The 23,954-nt window shown below is 44.2% G+C and overlaps 1 protein-coding gene across 3 annotated transcripts in view; it reads left to right on the top strand.

Annotated features, from left to right (window-relative positions):
• Positions 1–23,954, top strand: part of TENM1 (teneurin transmembrane protein 1) — a 596,609-nt gene that overhangs the window by 557,576 nt on the left and 15,079 nt on the right. For all 3 annotated transcript variants that reach the window (XM_060088152.1, XM_060088154.1, XM_060088153.1), the window contains 3 exons: positions 9,069–9,241; positions 10,381–10,616; positions 22,990–23,286. In XM_060088152.1, the coding sequence (XP_059944135.1) occupies positions 9,069–9,241; positions 10,381–10,616; positions 22,990–23,286 (706 nt within the window). The remainder of the gene's footprint in view (positions 1–9,068; positions 9,242–10,380; positions 10,617–22,989; positions 23,287–23,954) is intronic.

The following is a 23,954-nucleotide window of genomic DNA, read 5'->3' on the forward strand; positions in this document are numbered from 1 at the left end:
CAGTGAAGTAGGAAGAAAACCAGGAGAGTGGGACGTCCTGGAAGCGAAGTAAAGCAAGGGACACAAGGAAGAAGGAGTGATCAGCCATGTCAAATACTCCTGATAAGTCAAGTAAGATAAGCACGGAGAATGACCGTTCCATCCAACACTGTGGAGATCATTGTTTACCTTCAGTGCTGTGGGCACTGGGGGACAGAAGCTTTAGCAGAGGAGGTTTAAGAGGTAATGGATACACACATGTTCATAGCAGTGTTATTCATAATGGCCAAGAAGTGTAGAGAACCGTGTCCATCAAGTCATGAATAACCAGACGAAATGTGGTACATCCATACAATGCGATATTATTCATCCATGAAAAGGAATGAAGTTCTGGTACATGCTACAGCATGGATGAACCTCAAAGACATTATGCTAACTGAAAGAAGCCAGACACAAAAGGACAAATATTATATAGTTCCGTTTATATGAGATATCCAGAAAAGGCAAATTCATAGAGACCAAGTATAACAGATTAGCAGTGGCCAAGAACTAGGGAGAGGAGTGAATGGGGAGTGACTGCCAGTGAGTATGGGGTTTATTTTGGGGGTGATGGAAAGGTTCTAGAAATGGTGCTGATGGTTGCACATGTTATGAATGTACTGAAAGCCACGGAATTGTGTACTGTGTACTTTTAAATGGTGACTTTTATGCTATGTTAATTATATTTCAATAATAATAATCATAATAATAAAGAGAGAAACTGGGAGGAGAGTTTGGGGACAGCGAGTAAAGAACTCTTCTGAAGAGCACTGCTGTAACGAGAAGCAGAGAAACTGGAGTCGAGGGGGAACAGAGTAATCAGAAGGAGGTTTTTAAAATGAAAGAAATAATGGTACATTTGTGTGCTGATGAAAATAATCCAATACAGAGGGGAGAACTGATGATGTCAGATAGAGAGCAGGATGTTGTAGTCGGATAGTTTGTGGTCCCGACGGATACTTACAGCAAGCGGAGCCCAGGCCTGTTACCAGGACTCGGCGGGCAGTGAGAAAAAAGTAGCATCTAACGTCATTGTTGTTGGGTAACCAATCTTTTTTTTTTTTTTTTTTTTTTTTTTTTTTGCGGTATGCGGGCCTCTCACTGCTGTGGCCTCCCCCGTTGCGGAGCACAGGCTCCGGACGCGCAGGCTCCGGACGCGCAGGCTCAGCGGCCATGGCTCACGGGCCCAGCCGCTCCGCGGCATATGGGATCCTCCCAGACCGGGGCACGAACCCGTATCCCCTGCATCGGCAGGCGGACTCTCAACCACTTGCGCCACCAGGGAGGCCCGGGTAACCAATCTTGAGGCATTAAGAGATGAGAAACACAGGCGTTCACGTGGGGGTAATCATGGAATGTTACGGCCACAAGGAGACATCAGAGGTCACTTTACAAATAAGGAAACGGAGGCCCAGAGTAGGGGACTAATTTGCCCATTCACGTTGCTGGTTGGCTGGGTCTAGAGTCGGATCTTTGAGCTTCTAGCCCACTGCTTGTTCCACTACTACCCCCACTGCCTTCCAGAAAAAGGAAGAGGATTTGGGATTACAAGAGTGACCATGGGAAGTCTGGGGAGCTAGAAGATTTCTGCTGCGGTAGCAAGACAAGAGGAGTATGAGAGCGCCATGAAAGAGAAAGGGGGGCTGGATATTCATTTCTTCCTTCTCCCACCTTCGCAACTCTAGCCAGTATTATGCCGAAACCCTCTGTGGAGAGAAGGTTCCTCTTCCTCCTGGAGCAGTGCGTTCTGTCCCCAACGGAATGCTGTCCCCGTCGGTTCTTGCCTGTACATATGGGAATGAGCAACTTCCCAACCTTCAAAATGAAACTAATTCTTCCCAGACTACTCTGTACAAACTCTGGTTCCTTTCACTTTTATCCTCCAACGCTTTAGCCGCTTCTGAGCACTCCTTCGAGGTTTTCCTTCTCCTTCTGAAGCCAGGGAGCACCGAATCGGACCTGCTCTTCCAGTCAGGGTTACAGCCACGCTGCGGTCGGTAGAAGGCGGCCTTGGGCCACTGTTACCAGGCCCTCCTAAAAGAACTTGAGCGTTGGGCTTCCCTGGTGGCGCAGTGGTTGAGAATCTGCCTGCTAATGCAGGGGACACGGTTTTGAGCCCTGGTCTGGGAGGATCCCACAAGCCGCGGAGCAACTAGGCCCGTGAGCCACGACTACTGAGCCTGCGCGTCTGGAGCCTGTGCTCCGTAACAAGAGGCCGCGATAGTGAGAGGCCCGCGCACCGCGATGAAGAGTGGCCCCCGCTTGCCACAACTAGAGAAAGCCCTCGCACAGAAATGAAGACGCAACACAGCAAAAATAAATTAATTAATAAAAACTCCTACCCCCAACATCTTAAAAAAAAAAAAAAAAAAAAAGAACTTGAGCGTTGCTCTGGGGGGAGAGAGAGGCTGCCTTCTTTGGCCAAAAGGTGACAAATCCTTTGCCAAGGTGGACGTCAGATTTCTGTTCTGAGACGAGAAACAGAAAAAGAGAAACGGAAGCAAAAGTTGGAAGGATGGAAGACTGCTGCCTAGAGGTAGCTAAGCCAGTAATCCGTTCAACTTTCGGTTATCAGCAACGACGGCAGGGAGAACTGACACAGGTGACCGTGAACAGTGTGGACAGTCCAAATGGGATTTTAAAATGCATCTGGTGCCGTGGTAGTATGTGGGCTTGTCTTGTGTAGTGTGATGTTGTTTAAATAGTTCACTGCTTTCCGTAATTCCGTTTGACTTGGACCAGGATCAAAGTTGCACACCCCAAGTATTAGTACTTGATGCTTGACTGCCCCTAAGTGTCCTGAGTGTCAGGGGAAAAGCTGACCACAGAGAAATGGCTAACAGGGAGGTGACAAAGCACAACTAGGAACGAGGCAGGGGTTCTGGCCCGAGGGGCTGGCGGGCTCCTAATTGCAATGACCCTGCCCCAGCAGAGGCTGCAAGAATAGCCAGGACGCCCTTGCTGGTTTTGCAAGCTTTTCCCTGGCAAAGGCTTCTGCTACGCTCAACTGAAAAGGTGCTAAGCAGCTAGTATACGCCTGGCAGCGTTCTGGTGCTGGGGATATAGCTGTGCAGGCCGAGCTGACAGCTCCGCAGGCCCTTGACCTTTGTGGGAGCATGATCTCTTGATCCCTGGTTTTCTGTGTTCTGTCTATCCCGGGACTTGGTTCGCACATTCCCCACCCCCAACCCCCCAAGAAAACGCCATTCGCTGACAACTTGGAAATGGCCTCACGATAGCTCCGGGTGCCTTCTAGGCTGTTTTACAAATGCTCAGTCTTATGGAAGATGGCTAACGGGAGGTTCTCCCTCCTCCCTGATTAGATTAGCGGGCCGGGGGCCGGGGGGTGGGGGCCGGGTCGGGGCAAGGTAAACAAGCCACGTCTCTGGGTGAGATATTTGCCTAAGCAGAGGATGTGATTCCCATGCAGAACTGGTTCTGTAAGTGAATAAATAGTCAGTCCGAACACATCGAAGTGTTTCCAGTGCTTTTGAGAATCTCAGAGTAGGGAGAGAACTAAGGCACCACATGGTCCAGGCCCCTGCCTCTGGGCAGGTGAGGGATTTCATTTAAGCAAGAAGAACGTAGAATTGCCAACAGTTCCTTCAGGACTCCAGAGACAGACTGGACACCTTTGCTCAGTTCCTTCCCCTTGTGCTTTATGCCCTCGATAAGGCTCAGGAATGGGCAGAGAGAACTGTCGTGGCTCATGCTGGGGAGAGAGAACTACCAAAGAGAAAGGGACTGAACAGAAGGAAGAGAGGCTGCTGGCCGAACGAGCTTTCAGAGCCTGGCTGGGAAGATGAGCTGCACGTCACAGGACGTCCGTGTAAGCTAAGCCTCCACACCACCTGGGATGGCTCTGTCTATCCTCTCACCACGCTGACTCTCGTACCCACCCCTTCCTTCCCCTTCCCACTGGCAGATCCTGTTTCTCTCATTCAACAAGTATATGCAGTGAGAGTCTGCTCTGTGCCACACACCGAAAATACAGAGGTGATGAGACACCGTGTCCTGTCTCTAAAGATGCAAGAGTTTACAACCTAGGAAGGAAGGCTGGTCCCAAGGATAGGCAATCACAATGCATTTCATAAAGGCAAGAGGCCACCATCTTCTCTTACACAAGCTGAGGCGTTAGCCTCCCAACAGGTTTCCCTGCTCCATAGCTTCCCTTCCGAGATTCACTGCCACCAAAGAAGTGCTTGAATCATACCGTTCTCCCCCTGAAGAGCTTCCTATGCCTCTCCATTGTCTACTGACTGCATGCTTTCCTCCAGAGCCTGGCACCCCAGTTTCCCCGTGCTCTGCTTTCAACATGCCTCTCCGTTCTCATCTCCCACTCCCCTGCGAGAGGACCCTTGTGCTCCAGCATCACGCGTCCCTCGATGGTCAGCCCAGCCACCGGTGTGCCTGCCTTTGGAATGCCTTCCTCCCGTCCCCAGTCTCTACCTACCAAGGGATTGATCTCCAGCTACCCTCCAGGATTCAAATACCACCTCCTTCTCTTCTGCTCAGCCTGCCTGGAAATAACTTCTGCCTCTTCTGAGCTTCTGCAGCTCCTTGTTTACAGAAGTATATGGCAATATTCTGGCATCGGAGTGATTTGTGTGCATATCTTCTCTACGCTACTAGACTTTGAATTTCATTCACCACAGTATCCCCAGTACCTAGCACAAGACTGATATTTATTGAATGAAGGACAAGTGAAGATAGAAGGGTATTATGGACTTGGGCTGAATCATAGGAAGCCACATGAAGTTATTGGTAAAGAAAGGGTAATCCAGTATTTCCTAAAGAATGCTTATTAGGTTGGTGAGGTTTCTGACATGAGGGGGTAAAGAGGGTCTATTTCCTTTAACAAAAAATAAGTAATGAGTTTTTCTTCTATAATCTTCAATATTTTCTTAAGAGCAAAGATGGAGGAGCTCCTAGTTTTTACCCTGCATGGTTTAGCTCTGGCTTAAATTGTCCTCAAGGGAAAGGGCAGGCTATCCCTTATGAGAGAATATCAGACCAAATATATTTTTAATAATGTGTAAATATCATCTCCCCTAACGTAAACTATATGTTCCTCAAGAACAAGAATGAATTCTGAATTTCCTTTACAAATGTTTCCTTTGATCCACGGGGACGTGTGTGTGCACGCACACGGTGGAACTCTGTAAAATCAGGGACGGGAAGGGTCAAGGTGATGGCAAATCTCCTCTTACCAAGCTCACTCCTGATGACCATGAAGGCAACAGTTAATGCCTGATCACACAATTCACCAACCAGAGTTTGCAGCCCAGGGTAGGGAGGGGGAGTGGGGGCAGGGAGGTGGAAGTTACAGCCCTGTTTCGGCCTGAGGGGATCAGTTGCAGCATATTGGCTTGTGTTCACTGCACCAAAGGATGCAGGCACCAGAGGGAAACCCACAGAACAGCGTAAGAGATTTTGATTAAACTTGTTTCTTTGACATTCAGTCTGGAAACATGCAGTCTCCTGTGATGGAGGGGAAACAACAACAACAGCAAAAAAAAAACCTCGGGCTTCCCTGGTGGTGCAGTGGTTGAAAGTCCGCCTGCCGATTCAGGGAAAACGGGTTCGTGCCCTGGTCTGGGAGGATCCCACATGCCACGGAGCGGCTGGGCCCGTGAGCCATGGCCGCAGAGCCTGCACATCCGGAGCCTGTGCTCCGCAACGGGAGAGGCCACAGCAGTGAGAGGCCTACGTACCGCAAAAAAAAAAAAAAAAAAAAAAAAAAAAAAAAACCAAAAAATCCTCAAGCAAGCCATAAGAAATCAAAGGCTTCCTTTATTTCTTATCCAGTTTGGAGCAATCTTTCCAAAGTTGTGGGATCTGCCTGTTGCTCTTCCTTTGAACATGACCCCACAGAAGAGACTTGGGCCTGTAGGTTTTGACTGAGCCCAGGAGAGGCACCACACTGCAGACACCAACAAATGCCATTGCTTTGACTGTGACTAGCAGAATTGGGGTGGGTGAGTGTACTGGGGGGTAGAGTGCTTTGTCTTTTGGGTTTTTTTCCCTTCAGTTTTACAGAGATATAATTGACATACAGCACTATATAAGTTTAAGGCATGCAGCATAATGACTTGATTTATATATATTGCAAAATGATGACGACGGTAAGTTTAGTGAATGTCCGTCATCTCATATAGATACAAAAAAAAAAGAAGAAAAATATTTTTTTCCTTCTGATGAGGACTTTTAGGATTGACTTTCTTAGGAACTTTCATACATACCACACAGCAGTTAACTATTGTCGTGTTGTACATTGCATCCCCAGTACTTATGTATCTTATGACTGGAAGTTTCAACCTTCTGACCACCTCGTCCCATTCCTCCGCCCACCCCCCGCCTCTTGTAACCACAAATCTGATCTCTCTTTCTATGAGTTTTCTATGTTCAGCTTTTTGGTTTTGTTTTTTTTCAGATTCCACATATAAGTGAGATCATACAGTATTTGTTGTACTCTGTCCGATTTATTTCACTTAGCATAACGCCCTCAAGGTAGAGTGCTTTGTTTATGATAAAGTCAAATGTACACTTTCAAATAAGGAGGCTTATCCAGCCACAGAAAGGAAATCAGACAATACAACCTTCTAGCTCTCTAGCTCCTGGGCAGGACTATGGGAAATTCTATCTTATCCCCACTCCATAGCCTCTCTCAGCAGACAAGGAGCCAGGCAGCAGCCTCCCAGCTACATCTATCCAGGGAATTACACCACAGGCCACTGCTGAGGTTCATTCAGATTTTTGACCTCTGCTCATGGATGGCTCAGTTAACATCTGATCTTGTCATCTTGCCCTGAGAAGTGGGCACGACCACTGCCGTCACCTTTCAATGAAATCTTGCTTTAAAACAAGGGGCTATGTGACTGGGAAAGAAAGAAACTGCCCTGAGCTGGATAGCCCGTTGGAAACCTGCATGCGTAGCATCTTAGGTCAGATCTCCTGGAGGAATAATGAAGAGTGACCTTGCCAAGTGCTGAGGAAACCCTTTAGAAATCAGGAAAGGGAAACCAATGAGGCAGAGTTGCTGGTGATGGATGTGAAACAGAGAGGAACTGCCTGAGTAGTCCAGGCTGTGGGACCACAGTCTCCCTAGCGAGGGGGGCCTGCAGCAGCTTCTTTCTGTCTGCTGCCTGGAAACCCCTCCCTACGGGGAAAAGCAGGTTGGTACCTTGCAAGAATCAAAACTGGATATTGTTTTCCTCTCCTGGAAGGAAGACCAGGCAGACAAAGTAGGGGCTGTGTTAGGTGTTCAGGCCCTTCCATGCCCCTTTCTCATCAGGGGTCTTCTTCTTGCAGCCACAGAGCCCCGAGCAGGCCATGGGCAAACGGGCTGAGCAGGGGGGAGGATTTTGCCATTAACCCCAGGCGCAAACAGCACCCTTCAGCCTTTCCTCGATAATGAGGCCTTAGCAGCATAGCTGCAACATGCCAATAACCGTTTTGACTGAAATCCATTTAAGCAAAGGGTGCATCCAATTAAACAACTAGGGCTTGCCATATCTATGTTGTCAAATGACCTATTTGATTATTTTTATTTGCATGCCTGACTGTTTTAACTGATAGCATGTGTGTGCACGTGCACACACTCATGTACACACAGAACTGAACTTGAGATGGCATTGTGTATAGCCTCAAGTTCAGTTTTGTCCTATAAAATAATGTCTAGCCCCTTTTCCCAAGCCTACCAAAGGCTGGTCTAAGTTTTAAAATTTCAGCAGCTATCCAGGCTGAGCTCTTTAAAGCGTAGTGGATTAACACTGAATCACTAGGCCATTTTGCATAATTTTGGAGGGAGAAGGCAGTAGAGCCAGACTCCACCACTGTGTTCAGGCTGTATCCTGCTCACTTTGGGTAAAAAGAATATAGTTGTTTAACATTTTAAAAGCAAATAAAAGTACTTAACTATTTTGTAATTTGCAACTTGAAAACAGTAATGGGTTTCCAAGTGCATGTCCTTACTTTTAATGAAGTGTTTATTTTTCATGGTTCTGTTGGCAATAAAAGAACAGCTCCACATCAAAAGCCTTCAGGGAAGCAGTTTCCATTTGGAGGACAGTGAGATTGCCAATAATTCTGATTTTTTTTTTTTTTTTTTTTGGTGGTACGCGAGCCTCTCACTGTTGTGGCCTCTCCCGCTGCGGAGCACAGGCTCCGGATGCGCAGGCTCAGCCGCTCCGCGGCATGTGGGATCTTCCCGGACCGGGGCACGAACCCGTGTCTCCTGCATCGGCAGGCGGACTCTCAACCACTGCGCCACCAGGGAAGCCCTGATTTTTTTTTTTTAAAGTCAACTCACAAGACTATATTTCTAGATATAGGTTATTGCCTATTACCCCGGGTAATTATTTTTTTTTTTTGGTGTCTTACTCATATAGGCAAATTACAACACATTATGTACTATATTATAAAAAGATTAAAAAATTAAGTGACACTGAGATCAGAGGGCTCCATAATGTTTTAATGAACATGTTTCCATTGTCTTCTGTGCTTGGTCATTTTGTTGGAAGAATGATTCATTCATTTCAAATTTGGCAACTTAAAGAATAGCAAACATAATTTTCCTATCACAGTGCAAAATCAGTTTATTGGCCTTCTCAGGCTGGTGGGGGCGGGGCGGGGCGGGGCGGCGGATGGTCATGCCTCCTTTTTCTTTGTCAACAGCACCCTCTGCTGGTCCTTGTGACCCATCACATCTGATGGGATCGACCCAAATTGCAAACGGAGGGCTCCCTGCAACATTGCACACAGCAGGACATGATTCATAAATCAGTTTTCCACCCTAGTGATTCATTACCAGATATATTTTTTCTGTAAAACAGCACAGCTCAAGGAAGTCATCAAGAATTCAGAAGCAGCAAAAAATACCTTCGTTTGATTAATCATCTCTCTGACCTTTTTCTTCTTATTGAACAAGGTTAATAATACTTGTTATCACTCAAAGTTAAACTGTATTAGCTGCCAAGTGATTTTTATTTTGCAAAAGCCTGTTATCACTGCCAAGAGACTTCAACATTGGGATTGGTTACATTCCTCAGGTATGACCCCGAGGGGCATCTGACCAATGCAACGTTTCCCACTGGAGAGGTCAGCAGCTTCCACAGTGACCTGGAGAAGCTGACAAAAGTGGAGCTAGATACTTCCAACCGCGAAAACGTCCTCATGTCAACCAATTTGACAGCAACTAGTACCATATATATTTTAAAACAAGGTAAGAATATTTCCAACTTCGCCTGACTCTAACAGCATCTCTCTTACTTCTACCATCAAACCTCTGCACACCGTCAATGAGTAGAATTCACTTTTGGCTGAGAAGATGACTTCTTCTCGCGATATTCCAGCTATGGAGGCTGAAACCCAGACAAAGTCACACCTTTCACAAAGTTCCTATAGCAACATTGGACCACATCCCTGTGGGAGTTATGAGGTTAAATCCCTGCCAAATCTACTCTTCCATCAAGTCATTTCCCAACACTGTTTGTAAAGCTCTTTAAGCTCTGATTGGGTTATATTAAAGAAATGAAGTCTGTGTCCCATCTGAGATTAGGATTCTAGAGCAATGCTGACATGGGTGAATAAAAAGGATGAATGAGGATACACACCAAGCAGGAATATAAGGGAAATGAGAGAATTAAAAGCTCATTCTGTTCAAAGAGAGGAAAGTAAAGGAACGGAAGGAAAAAGAAGGAAGGGAGAGAGGAAAGGAAGAAAGGAGGGAAGGAAGGAGAGAGGGGGGAGAAAGAGAGGAGTAAACAGGAAGGAAGGGAGGAAGGGAGGTGGATTTGGAAAGAATGTCTTGGAAGCCGAGGGAAGTGGACACAGAGGAATTGTTTTCTCTCTGCCCAGTCATTAAGGACTCTTTCTAGTGTTAGGCTGAGCCACTCTAAAAGGATCGGTGGCGACCTTTGTCAGCGTATCATTTTGTGGAGTCCAGCAACTGTGCTGGTGTCCCGAGGCAGTGATGATGCTGAGTTAAACTTCATACTCTGCTCATTCTAGCTCCCAGCATATCCAATGGAGGAGGCCAATCCCCCGAGTCAGAAAGGGAGTTTGTGAGGGAATTCTTTAAAAATGAGAAAGTTTTTCAAAACAAAAACAGCCTGCAGTATTACACAGGAGTCTTTTATCCAAGAAACAAGACAGCCCAGCTGTGAACATAACGAGACCCAAATGGACAAAGAGCGTGTCGGCCTGTCAGAGTGGTTGTCTAGCCCAGAGGGCAGTTAGGTCCACGGCACCCCACCTGCTCATCCTTTCCTAAACTTAACCTCCTAAAGCTAAACTTGTCTCTCCTCTGCTTCTGTGCTTCCCTTTCTTCCCCGTCTTCCTCCTGTGCTCCTCTGTCTGCAGAAAATACCCAGAGTACCTATCGGGTGAGTCCAGACGGCTCCCTACGTGTCACTTTTGCCAGTGGGATGGAGATCAACCTCAGCTCAGAGCCCCACATCCTGTCCGGGGCGGTCAACCCCACCCTGGGCAAATGCAACATCTCACTGCCCGGAGAGCACAACGCCAACCTCATCGAGTGGCGGCAGCGGAAGGAACAGAACAAAGGCAACGTTTCAGCTTTTGAAAGAAGGCTGAGGGTAAGGCTCTATGATATACTAACTCAGGAGCGGGTGCTAATGGCTGATAATGGTTCAGTATCCTGAAATGAACATTCTAATAGGAGCTTTCTTTCTTATTTATGTATTTATTTATTTTAACATCTTTATTGGAGTATAATTGCTTTACAATGGTGTGTTAGTTTCTGCTTTATAACAAAGTGAATCAGCGATACTTATACATATATCCCCATATCTCCTTCCTCTTGTGTCTCTCTCCCTCCCACCCTCCGTATCCCACCCCTCCAGGTGGTCACAAAGCACCGAGTTGATCTCCCTGTGCTATGTGGCTGCTTCCCACTAGCTATCTGTTTTACGTTGGGTGGTGTATATATGTCCATGCCACTCTCTCACTTCGTCCCAGCTTACCCTTCCCCCTCCTAACAGGAGCTTTCTTTGTCATTAGCCAGCTAAAGTGCTCTGACAGTAGCAATTTCAGGCCCCAAGAACATCTGGATCGAGAAATGTGTTTAGTCGGGAGGCCCTCCAGAATCCCTCACAAGGCCTAGAGATGGTCAGCAGGTCCACTGAGCTGTCCCAGACCCCTGCTTTGGGGTAGTTGACACTTCATTTGGAAAGGCCAGGCAGGCACACACAGAAGGATGTGAGACATCAGGCAACATCTGGACAAAAGCAAGATAAAGGGCGAAAACAGTGAATGATGTCATTGTCATGAATATACATATTAAGGGCCAAAGGGGTCAAGGACTAGCACTCAGATTGGGCTAATGGTGCTCAGAGACAGCTGCCCCAGGGAAATGAAAGATTTGGGGGTTTTCAAGTTCTTACCAAGCACCGTTCACCACAGTTAACCAGGGATCTCTCAATCACAATTGCCTTTCTGCAGCACACGAAGCCTACAGACACCACAGCGCTCTGTCTACCTGTCCCTTCTTGAACGTGAACCAATGTTAGGATGACGTGACCAACTTTCCAAGTATAGTAACATTCAATATCAGCCCGAGAGCAACTGCCAGCCTGAGGGAGATGATCACTCACTATTGAGGCCTGCTTTGAGCACCTGTGTCATGCCTGGGATACCTGGAACACTCGCATTTTCTTCACTCACAGTAAAATTTCACTCACAGTAAAAATGTGGTAACCTCTAGGCCGTGGCAATGCAATGCCAAACAACCACCCAATTCCAGTGACAAGCCGTCAAGTCAGTCCCATGGCTTGATACGGACAAAATGATGTACACTAGCGCTCACTTTCCAGTCAGTTCTGTTGGTAACACAAAGACACAGACTTCCATGCTTGTTGTTTGTAACAGCTACTAAGGTTGTCTACATGCACAAGTCAATTTGTATGTTTTGATTCCATTGGCCAGAATATTTACTAGGTATGCCACTGAATTGGGAGGTGAAACCAGTCCAAATAGTCAAACCTGTCTGTGTGACAGCAGTGAGGGTTTCTATCAGAGTTCTTCTAGAAATGAGATCTCCTGGGTAGAACCCTCGATGGGGAAGTCTTACAGCTGGCTTAAGGAACGCCTTTATTTTCTTCACCTGTGAAATGAAATGTCATACTAGAGAAAAGTCAGAATTATCTACATATGGCTCATCAACCTCAGGGACTCACCCCAGAACAATTATATCAAATAAATGATCTCTTAGTGCCTCCCCAGCTTATAGTCTGAATAAAAGATTATGAATCATATCATACACTATGTGACTTTAGGATTTTATATTCTTTAGGAGAACTCATTCTATACCGTGTGACTTTAGTATTTTCTACTTTCTACGATCACCCACCCTGTTTTCTCCCTTCCATATGCACGGATAATGGAGAGAGACTGTAAATTGTAATTTGCACTTCATATCCCAAATTGTTCTTAATACTGAGAAGCTAGTGGTCATAAAACATATGGGGGCTCTTTCGTGTTGAGTAGAGTGAAGTGTTATTTAGTTAGTACCATTTATAATTGACCCGTTTCTCATCCCGTGCTAGAGTTGAGCAGATTTGTGAAACAGCTTATAAGGGCAACAAATTCAGGGCCCTCTCCTCTATGACTTCTAGGGTTCTTCCTGAGGTTCTGGGACTGAAGAATGGCTAGGTGGTGTTACTGTACATGTTCCTAGAAATCTAACAACAATAATAATCCTTTACATATGTTTAGTGCCTTACAATCAATAAAATGCTTTCATAGTCAGGATTTTATTTGATCACCACAGCCATCAATTTTTTAAATAAATTTATTTATTTATTTATATTTATTTTTGGCTGCATTGGGTCTCCGTTGCTGCGTGCAGGCTTTCTCTAGTTGCAGCGAGTGGGGGCTACTCTTCGTTGCGGTGCGTGGGCTTCTCATTGCGGTGGCTTCTCTTGTTGCAGAGCATGGGCTTCAGTAGTTGTGGCACACAGGCTCAGTAGTTGTGGCTCACGGGCTCTAGAGCACAGACTCAGTAGTTGTGCCTCACGGGCTTAGTTGCTCCGTGGCATGTGGGATCTTCCCGGAACAGGGCTCGAACCCGTGTTCCCTGCCTTGGCAGGCAGATTCTTAACCACTGTGCCACCAGGGAAATCCAGCAACCATCAATTATTGTTATTCCCAATTTCCCGATAAGGAGACTAAGGCCCAGAGAGGTTAAGTGATTTGCCCAAAGTCAAACAGCTATTAAGGATCCGAGCCAGCACTAAAATGCAGGTCTTCGCCTAGCGCAGCACTCTTTCCACTACATCATGCTGTGCTGCCTTGTTCCTTAAAATAATTAATCTATAAATCATTGCCCCGCTCAGTGGAGCCACCTTGGCAGGGCCTGACTCCTCATTTCAGTGCTGACAAAAAGAGACAAATAATCGACTCTAATGTCCTGGCAAGTGTGGGTGGTGCGGGACAACCGGCCTCCGGGCAGGCAAGAGGAAGGCTGTTTAACTGGGTAATCCTTACGTGCTCTCCCCATCCTTAGGCACTTTGGCTTATATTACTGCCTCAGTTTCCCCAGATTAGACATATCCAATTTAATGAAATGAATACACTCCCCAAAGGCAGGTGTGGATCCAGTTTTAACCAGGCAAATTCTTTTTCCTTACTGACTTTATTATTTCATAGATGGTGCCCCCTTCACTTATGGTAGCTTTCAAGAGGCAAGCTGATGACACGTGAGATGTAACTTTCTCTCTCTCTGGGCCAAATATGCGGTCGTGACCCATTTGTAAACATCCATGTAAAGATTAAGGCTCTCTGGTGCCCTCAAGTACCTGGAGACCTTGCACGGAATCTTCTATTTCTCCTGGAGGAGCTGCTGTTCCAGAGCTCTCCAGACAGAATTACAGGTTCAGATAATCACACAACATAGAAACCCCTGCTGTCCTGGGGGAAATAGGGCTCCTCTCTGAAAAACCACACAGAGGTGTGCTTGTAATTTGCAAATGTGCTTGGGCAGCAGGTCATAAAACACTAATTTTTCCGGCACAGAATGACAGGTTCGTTTAAAGGCTCCCTTGGTAAGATGATGGACACCAAATGTTCCCCAAAGCTACCTATCACATCCACCCCAGACCTTCTAGGTGGAAAGAAAAAAAAATCAGAAAATGATAGACCTCTCTTGAAGATAAAGCAACAAGAGATGCTTTTCTCCAACCATCGGTGATTTTCTTTTTTCATATACACTCGGGGTCCTCTTCAAGGTGAGGAAACAAACTGCTGGGAAACATGATATCCTGCTTAGCCTGAGCAGGCAAGGGATTTGTTACCTCTGGGCCATCCTGCACCAGCTCCATTAAGTGAAATAAATCACATTAACGTCCTGAAATTTCATTTATTTTAAAAAGCCGTTTCCCCCCAACCTGAGTTGTATTTGAATCATCTTCCTTGCAAAGTACTTTCCCATCCAGTCTATGTACCTTCTCATCTGCTGCATCAGGCTGTCTCCATAAATACATTTCCCTGGACAATAGAGAAATTAGACATGCACCAAAAGCACACTGGTTTAGGAACTACATTCAGATCGCACCTTGCTGTGTCCGTGGATAATAATGCTATTAAATGAGACTTATCCCAGCATTGGACCTCAGAGCTCTTTACAAGATTTCGCAGACTGAGATGTGAGGTTAGAGCAAAACTCCAGAACTGCAGCCTCCTTTATTTAAAGAAAAAACAAAACCCCAAGAAGCTTAGCACTTCAAACCAAAGTCATCAAATCAAGTAAGATGATTATGTGTTTACAAGCAAACTGAAGCCAAGACTAATCTAAAAACCCTCACGATTGATTGTTTTTCTCTCCATTCAAAGATAACTGAGAACAGGGTAGATTTGTTTTGAAATGCAACACGTGACTGTTCATACGCGAGCTGAGCTCTGAAAGGGGGAACAAGCCCAGGTGAAACACAAGGTCCCAGGCTGACAAATGATGGGGAATGTGGGAGACAGCCAAGAGGGTTCCAGCGTCTCCTTCCTTTCTCAGAAAATGTGTTTGCTTCACACTTTTCCTTCTCCCTAGGTTTGCTGGAGGGTTTCATTTTGTGAAAATTTAGATAAGGAGCCTGCTTGCAGATAGATTCATCTATTTTTAAAATATATCTGTGGCTGTCAGTCCCAAGTAACAGTGCATTTACCCTTAAGGAGTCACCTGGAGACAGGAGATTTAAGGAATCAAGGCCACTGGGCAGTGTTGGTTTTTGGGGTCAGGGGATTCTTGCGGCCTTCAAATCACAGAAATTTACTGTGATTTGTAAATTTAACAAATTACTATATTTGTTAATCTTGGGTCAACTCCACAAAGATAGCTAGACAGAAAGTATTATTTCACACACTATTTCACTTGTATATAAGCATTAATGATTTGGTATTAAAATTTTTAAATGCCTGTTGTACGGTTACCCAGATGAATTTGCCAACGGGAAAGTAATTAAACAAGAGCAAATTATTTTAGTGCACAAAGTGTCCAAGTTAAATGGTATGGCAGAAATCAAGTGAGAGGAATGCGTAAGGTTTTGAAGAAGAACTGGTATGCCCATAACTTTACACCACTTTTCCCATCTATAAAATGAGGGATATGAGCTATACAATCTCTATGATTATGACTAGTGGTATTATTACCATTAATCATAATCATAGCAACTAACATTCATTGAAATCTTATCTGTGTATGGCCATATATTAACTCATTTATTACTCATAACACCTTATCAGGTGTGTTTTTTTGTTTGTTTGTTTTGTGGTACGCGGGCCTCTCACTGTCGTGGCCTCTCCCATTGTGGAGCACAGGCTCCGGACACGCAGGCTCAGCGGCCATGGCCCACGGGCCCAGCCGCTCCACGGCATATGGGCTCTTCCCGGACCAGGGCACGAACCCATGTCCCCTGCATCGGCAGGCGGACTCTCAACCACTTTGCCACCAGGGAAGCCCTTAGGTGTGTTTTCTTATTAACATTCTCACTTTACAGATAAAGAAACCAACGCGTACAGAGGGCACACAGCTAGTAAATGATGACACAGGATTTGAACTCAGGCAGTCCAGGTCAATAGCCCATGTCGTAAGATTCCTTCTGGCACTAAGATTCTGTGGGCTGGCAAGGTAAAGAGAGTGCCTTGGGAGGAAAAAAGAAAAAAGAAGAAAAACAGGTATAAAGAAATTCCCGGTGGAGTAGTGGAGGCTGATGTTAACACTGCATACACGCCCTGTTCATTTGTAGGCAACTCTGTGAAACAGAAGCAAGCCTAAGTCGGTTTTGATTGTCAGCATAGCAATATCAATAAAACATAAAATCTGTAGAATTGTATTGCTCGATTTCTAAAAATCACGTACTAATTACCTTGAAACCAGTGAGCATAGAGTAGCGGGCACCAGTGTAAAAGCAGCTGTGATTCTGTCCATTCTCACAGCTTCATGGAAATTAAGTGCAGTGCATCTCCCAAACTGTAACGTGGTTATTTGGCCCATCTCACTTATTCACCTTTCAACTTCTTCAGCAAAAATCAAACAGGTACCTCAGTTGCCTTGTGAGTTGAAATGCTAGACAGCATCCTTGAAAATTCAGCCTTCTCCTCCTTTATTCTGAAGAAAATCAACTGCCGTGATTGGAGCTTAGAGTTTAGCACATTGTGTGTGTGTGTGTGTGTGTGTGTGTGTGTGTGTGTGTGTGTGTGTGTGTGTATTGGGTTGAACCATAGCAAACTGCCCTTCTGGTAGGCCCAAAACACTCAAATATCAGCAGCTGCCTATGGATATTTATATATCTTTATATTTATATATCTTATATATCTATATATCAACCTAATATGTCTTTATATATTATCAACCTAATATATCTTTATCCTACTAATTGAATGAATCTCAAATTGCAAGGGGTTGAAAGGACTTTCTCTTAAGCAGTTAAAACTCAAACTCCTAGGAAAGAGCAAGGAAAGGATGTGAGGGGAGGCAGAGGACACTTTTCTTTGGAGCTTCTGCCTGTACCCACCCTTCACAGGCACTTTGATTTCTGCTGGCAACACAACCCATGGCTCCCCAGTACATGCTCTTTCCTCTTTCCTTTCTGGTCGAAGTGTGAACAAAAAAGCAAGCCCTTCTCTTTACTTCTCTTCAGCAAAGCTAAAAAAAAAAGCCTAAAGAAAACCAAAGAATAAATTAAAGCATAAATACTTTCCCTATTAAAAAAAATTACCAAGTCCAACTTTCTTACCCCAACATACAACTCATCAGTTGCCAAACTCAAGTGTCTTGCTCAGTGTCCAAAGAGACTCTTTTTAACTTGGGGCTATTCTCAAATGTCAACCTTTTCTTTGCCCCTCTCTTTTCCAGGGCAAAGATTGGTATAGATTGTTTGGAGGAAGAGCCAAAATAAGGATTGATGACCCACACTTAGGTCAAGGGCTATTATTGTCTTTCAGGCAAACAAGAGTTTGTATGAACGTGTTGCTTTCCCACCCTTGCTCGTGACCCCAGCAGTCAGAGGTGGTCAGCCTAGCATTCTTTCTCTCAGCCTTCTCACATGTGGGTTCCATAGGAGACTCACAGGGTGGGGAGCTGTGGCATCTTCAATTCCTTCATCCCCTTTCAGCTCTTAAGCCAAATTTTACATTGTCTTCCAAACCTGACTTTAAAACTAGTGTTTCAGGGCTTCCCTGGTGGCGCAGTGGTTGAGAGTCCGCCTGCCAATGCAGGGACACGGGTTCGTGCCCCGGTCCGGGAGGATCCCACATGCCATGGACCAGCTGGGTCCATGGGCCATGGCCGCTGGGCCTGCGCATCCGGAGCCTGTGCTCCACAACGGGAGAAGGCACGACGGTGAGAGGCCCGCGTACCGCAAAAACAACAACAACAACAAAAAAACCCTAGCGTTTCAGCAACATCTGAATATCCGAGTGCATTATCCAGAAACAGAAGCATGGTTGCAGAAGTCTTGACAGGCAGGGAAAGAACATTAGGCAGAGTTTTCTTCTGCTCGCTTTGTAGTGGATTTTTAAAAAAATTTTATTTGTTTATTTATTTATTTATTTTTGGCTGCATTGGGTCTTCGTTGCTGTGCACAGGCTTTCTCTAGTTGCAGCAAGAGGGGCTGCTCTTCATTGTGGTGCGTGGGCTTCTCATTGCGGTGGCTTCTCTTTTTGCGGGGCACGGGCTGTAGGCCCGCGGGCTTCAGTAGTTGTGGCTCTCAGGCTCTAGAGCGCAGGCTCAGTAGTTGTGGTGCACGGGCTTAGTTGCTCCGTGGCATGTGGGATCTTCCCGGACCAGGGCTCGAACCCGTGTCCCCTGCATTGGCAGGCAGATTCTTAACCACTGTGCCATCAGGGAAGTGCCTGTAGTGGATCTTTAACAGTGGTCCCTGCTTGTGTAGCTGTAATGACTTTATTAAGAAATGTGTTCTTGAGTAGTAAACTTAATCTATCAGACAAATAAAACCACAAATTTAGTTGAACTGGAAATCACTTGTTATTTTGGCTCTTTAACTATCATTATAACATAAATTGTAACAGTTACAACCGTCTCTGGGAGTACATGGATATTTTACAGCTATTGTAAATGAACAGTATTACAGTTAGAGATATGTGGCTATAAAACCACAGGAAAGGTAGTAGAAGAAAGAACACCTGGTTTCGTATAGGTTTCCAAGCCCTGTGTATCAAAAGACAGGAAATACGCGCTTCTCTATCACCTTTTAGGTGATAACAGCAGTTTACTGTGTATTTATGCACCACAGCACTGCACACATTGGCTACAGATGGTTAAGAAGTCATGTTTCCCAATCTGTGTCTCTATTCCCTGAATGAAACCTACCCCTGCAACTGACAAGACTTCCTCCCAAATAATTGGAGTATCTAATCACTAGTCTTCTGGAATTCATGGCATGGAACATTTCCTGTCCTTTTTTTTTTTTTTTTTTTTCTTGCAGAAGCTCAAAATTAATGGCAAATATCATTAGCCCCAGCTGGCTGATGAAGAAACTGAAACCAAAAGACGTTGAAAATAGCAGACAATTCATAGAAGATGTACATGTGGCAAATAGACGTTTAAAAGGGTTCAACCTCATTAGTAACCAAATAAATGCAAATTTAAACCACAGTAACATACCACTTTCCCACTCTCATGTTGGGAAAAGCTTACTAACAATGACAATACTCAGTGGTGGTAAGGATGGAATGAGATGAACTCTTCCACTGCTAGTTAATAAGAGCATAAATTTGTAAACCTTTGTGCACCATGAAGTAATATCTCGAGTTGCATCAGGAGTCTTTAACATGTTATCATTTGACCCCGTAATTTCCCTTATAGGTTTTTGTATTAAGGAAATATTTATTTACAAAAATGTTCAACAAAACATGAAAGATAGAAAAATGGAAAACAAAAACTCTACTTTCCAACAATAGGAGAAAGGAAAAATAAATGTTTATCATGTAGAAGATATTATGTAACACTAAAATCCACATTTTAAGAATATTTAATAACATGAAGAATGCTCAAGACAAAATATTAGCTGAAAAAGTAGGACACAAAACTTTAAGTACAATTCTAATTGTATTCTTTAACTGTATGGGCATAGATTATGCAAAAAAAAAGTGAGCATGAAATGCTGCAAAGTACTAGCAATGATTCACATTGAAGGATGGGATTACAGGTGATTATTTTCTTTGTATATTTCTATATTTTCCAATTTTTCTGCAATGAAAAAATATCACTTTTATAATGGGGGTAGAAATTAAGGAGGTTATTTTAAAAAGCAAAGTGCACAAAATTACTGAGCAAAGGAAAACCAGAGTCTGAAATGAGAATGCTGGCTTTGCAGTCATGCAGGCCACTAAGATAAAAACTCTGGATCTCATTTAGATGTGGAATCAAAAAAAAAAAAAAAAAAAGAGGTCATAGATACAGAGAACAGATTGGTGGTTGCCAGAGGCAGGTAGTGAAGGGTGGGTGAGATGGATGAAGGGGGTGAAAAGGTGCAAAGCTCCAGTTAAAAGATTAATAAGTCCTGGGGATGTAATGTACAGCATGGTGACTATAGCTAATAATACTGTTTTGTATATTTGACAGTTGCTAAGAGAATAGATCTTAAAAGTTTTCATCACAAGAAAAAAAATTGTAACTACATATGGTGATGGATGTTAACTAGATTTTTGTGGTAATTATTTCATAATATATACAGATATTGAACCTGAAACTAATATAATGTTATATGTCAGTTATATCTCAATTTTTTAAATAGCAAAAAATAATTTTAACAAAAAAATTTTAAAAACGTCTTTCTGAGCCAGGATTTTGAAATTGGACTCAAGACCCCTAAAGGTTTCATGTTTGAGTTTCAGATCCCACTTGAGATTTTGTTTAAAATGTTTATTTATGTACTTATGTGCATTTTTCTGGGGACACAGTATATAGCTTTCAGATATTTAAAGGAATCCTTGACCACAAAAATTATAAATGAACATGAAGTTTAGTTGAATAGCTAGTGAATCCATTTAGTCCGACTATTATTAATGTAGTCAAATCCTAATGTTGTTTTTTTCCCCTACCTCATTAAACAGATATTTAATATTCTGTTCAGGATCGTGTTGACAATTCCTACAGATAGAAATCTAATACACCAAGCCACAGTTCTTGGAATCTGACACATGGGCCCATTCAGAAGCCTAACTAAAATGCAAAAAGTAATGATATCTAAAAACAACAATTACTAATATTATTTTTACACATCACCAGGTACCTGTATATGTAATCTCATTTAATTCTTAACACAGGTGTGTGGTGTAGAGTGGTAAATATCACTCCCTTTTCACAGATAAGAAAACTAAGGCCCGAATACAAGAGATGGCTGGTGCATAGACAAGCAGCTAATTCAGTCTCCTGACTCCCGAGAACCACAGTTGTTTATACTTCTCAAAGTTTCCCCTTTTTTATTTGAAGGGGAGAAGAATTTGCCACCCCAAAACATACCTCTTTGGTATAAAGATTATTTTAGGCTGATGGAGAAAGCAACGACTTAAATCTGCATAACAACCTTGTTTACTGTGCTTTGCCTGGTCACCTCCCATAACTGGCTCCCTCCTCCCAACATCTTTTGTCTTTAGTTGGAGATAGTATATAAGGTGGTGGCTTGGGCCATTTTAGAGAGTTGCTCAGTTCCCCTGGGTCTCTCCCATGTGTACAGGAGGTATACATGTTATTAAACTTGTTTGTTTTTCTCCTGTTTTTATTACAGGGTGAGGCTGGCAGTGGGGGGGGCGGGTCTCAGCCAAGAACTTAGAAGGTTCCTTCCAGATATGCTTGGACCCCCTTCACCCAAAAGAAAAGTCTTTTCCTTGAAAGTTGGGTGAAGACTACATGGCTACTGTATCATTTTTGCAACCTCTTTTTTTTTACCAATTTTTTTTTTTTTTTTTTTTTGCTGTACGCGGGCCTCTCACTGTTGTGGCCTCTCCCGTTGCGGAGCACAGGCTCCGGACGCACAGGCTCAGTGGCCATGGCTCATGGGCCCAGCCACTCCACAGCATGTGGGATCTTCCCGGACCGGGGCACGAACCCGTGTTCCCTGCATCGGCAGGCGGACTCTCAACCACTGCACCACCAGGGAAGCCCATTCTTTTTTTTTTAATAGCTCCAACAATTTACATATTTTATTTTATTGGCCGCACTGTGAGGCTTGTGGGATTTTAGTTCCCCGACCAGGGATCGAACCTGGGCCCTGGGCCATGAGAGCTTGGAGTCCTAACCACTGGACCGCCAGGGAATTCCCCACTTTTTCAACTTCTTGTGAGTCAGACTAGTTCCACATAAAAAGTTATAATAAAACAAAACAAACGACTCACTGAAATGAAAACTGAGCTAAACTAAAATAAATAAAACAAATTTTTAAAGCCCTCCCCTTGGCCTCCCACCCACCTACTTCAAAACCCCTGTCTTCCAGAGCCTTCTTCAGCTCTGTGTTGCCATCAGCTTGCTGTAGCAGTTACTGGTGGGAGTGCCAAACATTGGCATTACTAGCTGAAGAGTAGAACAGATCGTGTCAGTTGTCCAGTTGCTTTGAAAACCCAGTAAAAGTGGCCTTTTTGCCAATTTAAAAACTTTTTAACTAAGCCATTTAGTTATTTGGTTATCTTGTGTAGACCATGCTGAATTTCCTCAGAGTCAGGATTTCTCTAGGACAACTTCGGGGCCGTGAAGTACACAGAGGGGATGCTGGCATGCAGTCAAGGAAGCCTAAGACCAGAACCAAGCCGAGCTAATTGTTTCTAAACTTGGTACCCAGATTGAACTCTATGCTCTAATCTCACTGAGTGGTGCCACCCTCGCAAATACTGGGGGGACCTACCAACACCTGCCACATTTACCTTCTGGCCTCCATGAAAACATTGCTGAGTGGGCTTCCATCTCCAGGAGACAATCTGAGTTGCTCTGTGTTCCCCCGTGATAGATGTGAAGTAATAAAGCTCTATACCCAGAGGAACAGGAAGCCAAAGAAGGGAATCTCTGTATAAATTAGAGGGGGCTCTCTATATTCGTTTTTTCTGATTCCTAATTATGTAAATAACTCACCATTCTGTGTTTTAGCCACTTCATTGGTAAAAGAGGGGGAGGAAATCCCGTTCCTTGGTAGGCATCTGACTCACATAAAATAAAATTACATAATCACTGAAAATTGTATCAGCACACTTGAGGCTTGAGTTGGGAAAAAGCAATCAATAACCGTATGTTGAGGAGCTAGCACATACCTGTAGTTAAGACATAGCCCCAACCTTCCAAGATTGTACAGTCTGCTGGGAGAATAAAGACAAGTCTCATCGAGGAGAAGCCAGGCGGATTCAAAGGCAAGAGAGACCCCATTGCTGGAGAAACAGAAAAAGCTTTTCGATTGTGAATGCACTTGATGAGGGGAACTAAGGCAGTGCTTCAAATGTATTTCCTCTTTTTTGCAGGCCCATAACAGAAACCTGCTCTCCATAGATTTTGATCATATGACTCGCACAGGAAAGATCTATGACGACCATCGGAAATTCACCCTTCGAATTCTTTATGACCAGACTGGACGACCTGTTCTGTGGTCTCCCGTAAGCAGATATAATGAAGTGAATATCACATATTCACCTTCAGGATTGGTGACGTTTATTCAACGAGGGACATGGAACGAAAAAATGGAATATGACCAGAGTGGAAAAATAATTTCAAGAACTTGGGCTGATGGGAAAATTTGGAGCTATACCTACTTAGAAAAGGTAAGCATGTAGGGGAAATAAACTAGTTCTGAGTTCCCGAATGAGAATATTGAAAGCGGCACTGACTACCCGCCTTGCTGAGGACCTGCAGGAGAAAAGTCTGTGTTCTGGCTGTTCTGCTCTATAGAAGTAACAACAACAAATTATACCTGTAAGGATAAGCTGTTTTTCAGCTGAAAACTTTCCCCAAAACCCCACGCTCTGCCAGGTACTCTTTCAAACTGAAGTCAGGATAATGGCTTCGATTTCTCCTCATTTGAGCATATTTGTTCATGCTCCTGAAAATGTATCTTTATTATTATGAAAGCTCACACTGAAGTGAAATAGGTAGAAAATTATAAAATTGCGTGTTAATGTATCGCAGCTCTGGAAAAGAGCCTCTTACACAGAGGATAAGGACTTCTACTTTTGTTAGGATAGTCAGTAAAGGTTTAACGGTATACATTTGAGGACTAATTTTCCCAAGTAATCGGTCTGAGGAAATGGTAGCAGTGGGGCCTCGTTGGTAATAGTCCTTTGTACGTAATGACTCTCCAGTAGCATCTGTAATAGGAGCTCGTGGCCTCTGTCTGCTCGGAATGGGCAAGGATTTTAATCCCATCACTGGATCCATTTGTCAAACATCAGCCCCCCACAGCAAAATGATTTCTAGCCGGATCAGTATCAGA

Source organism: Mesoplodon densirostris, chromosome X (assembly GCF_025265405.1).
Source record: "Mesoplodon densirostris isolate mMesDen1 chromosome X, mMesDen1 primary haplotype, whole genome shotgun sequence".
Lineage (NCBI taxonomy): Eukaryota > Metazoa > Chordata > Mammalia > Artiodactyla > Ziphiidae > Mesoplodon > Mesoplodon densirostris.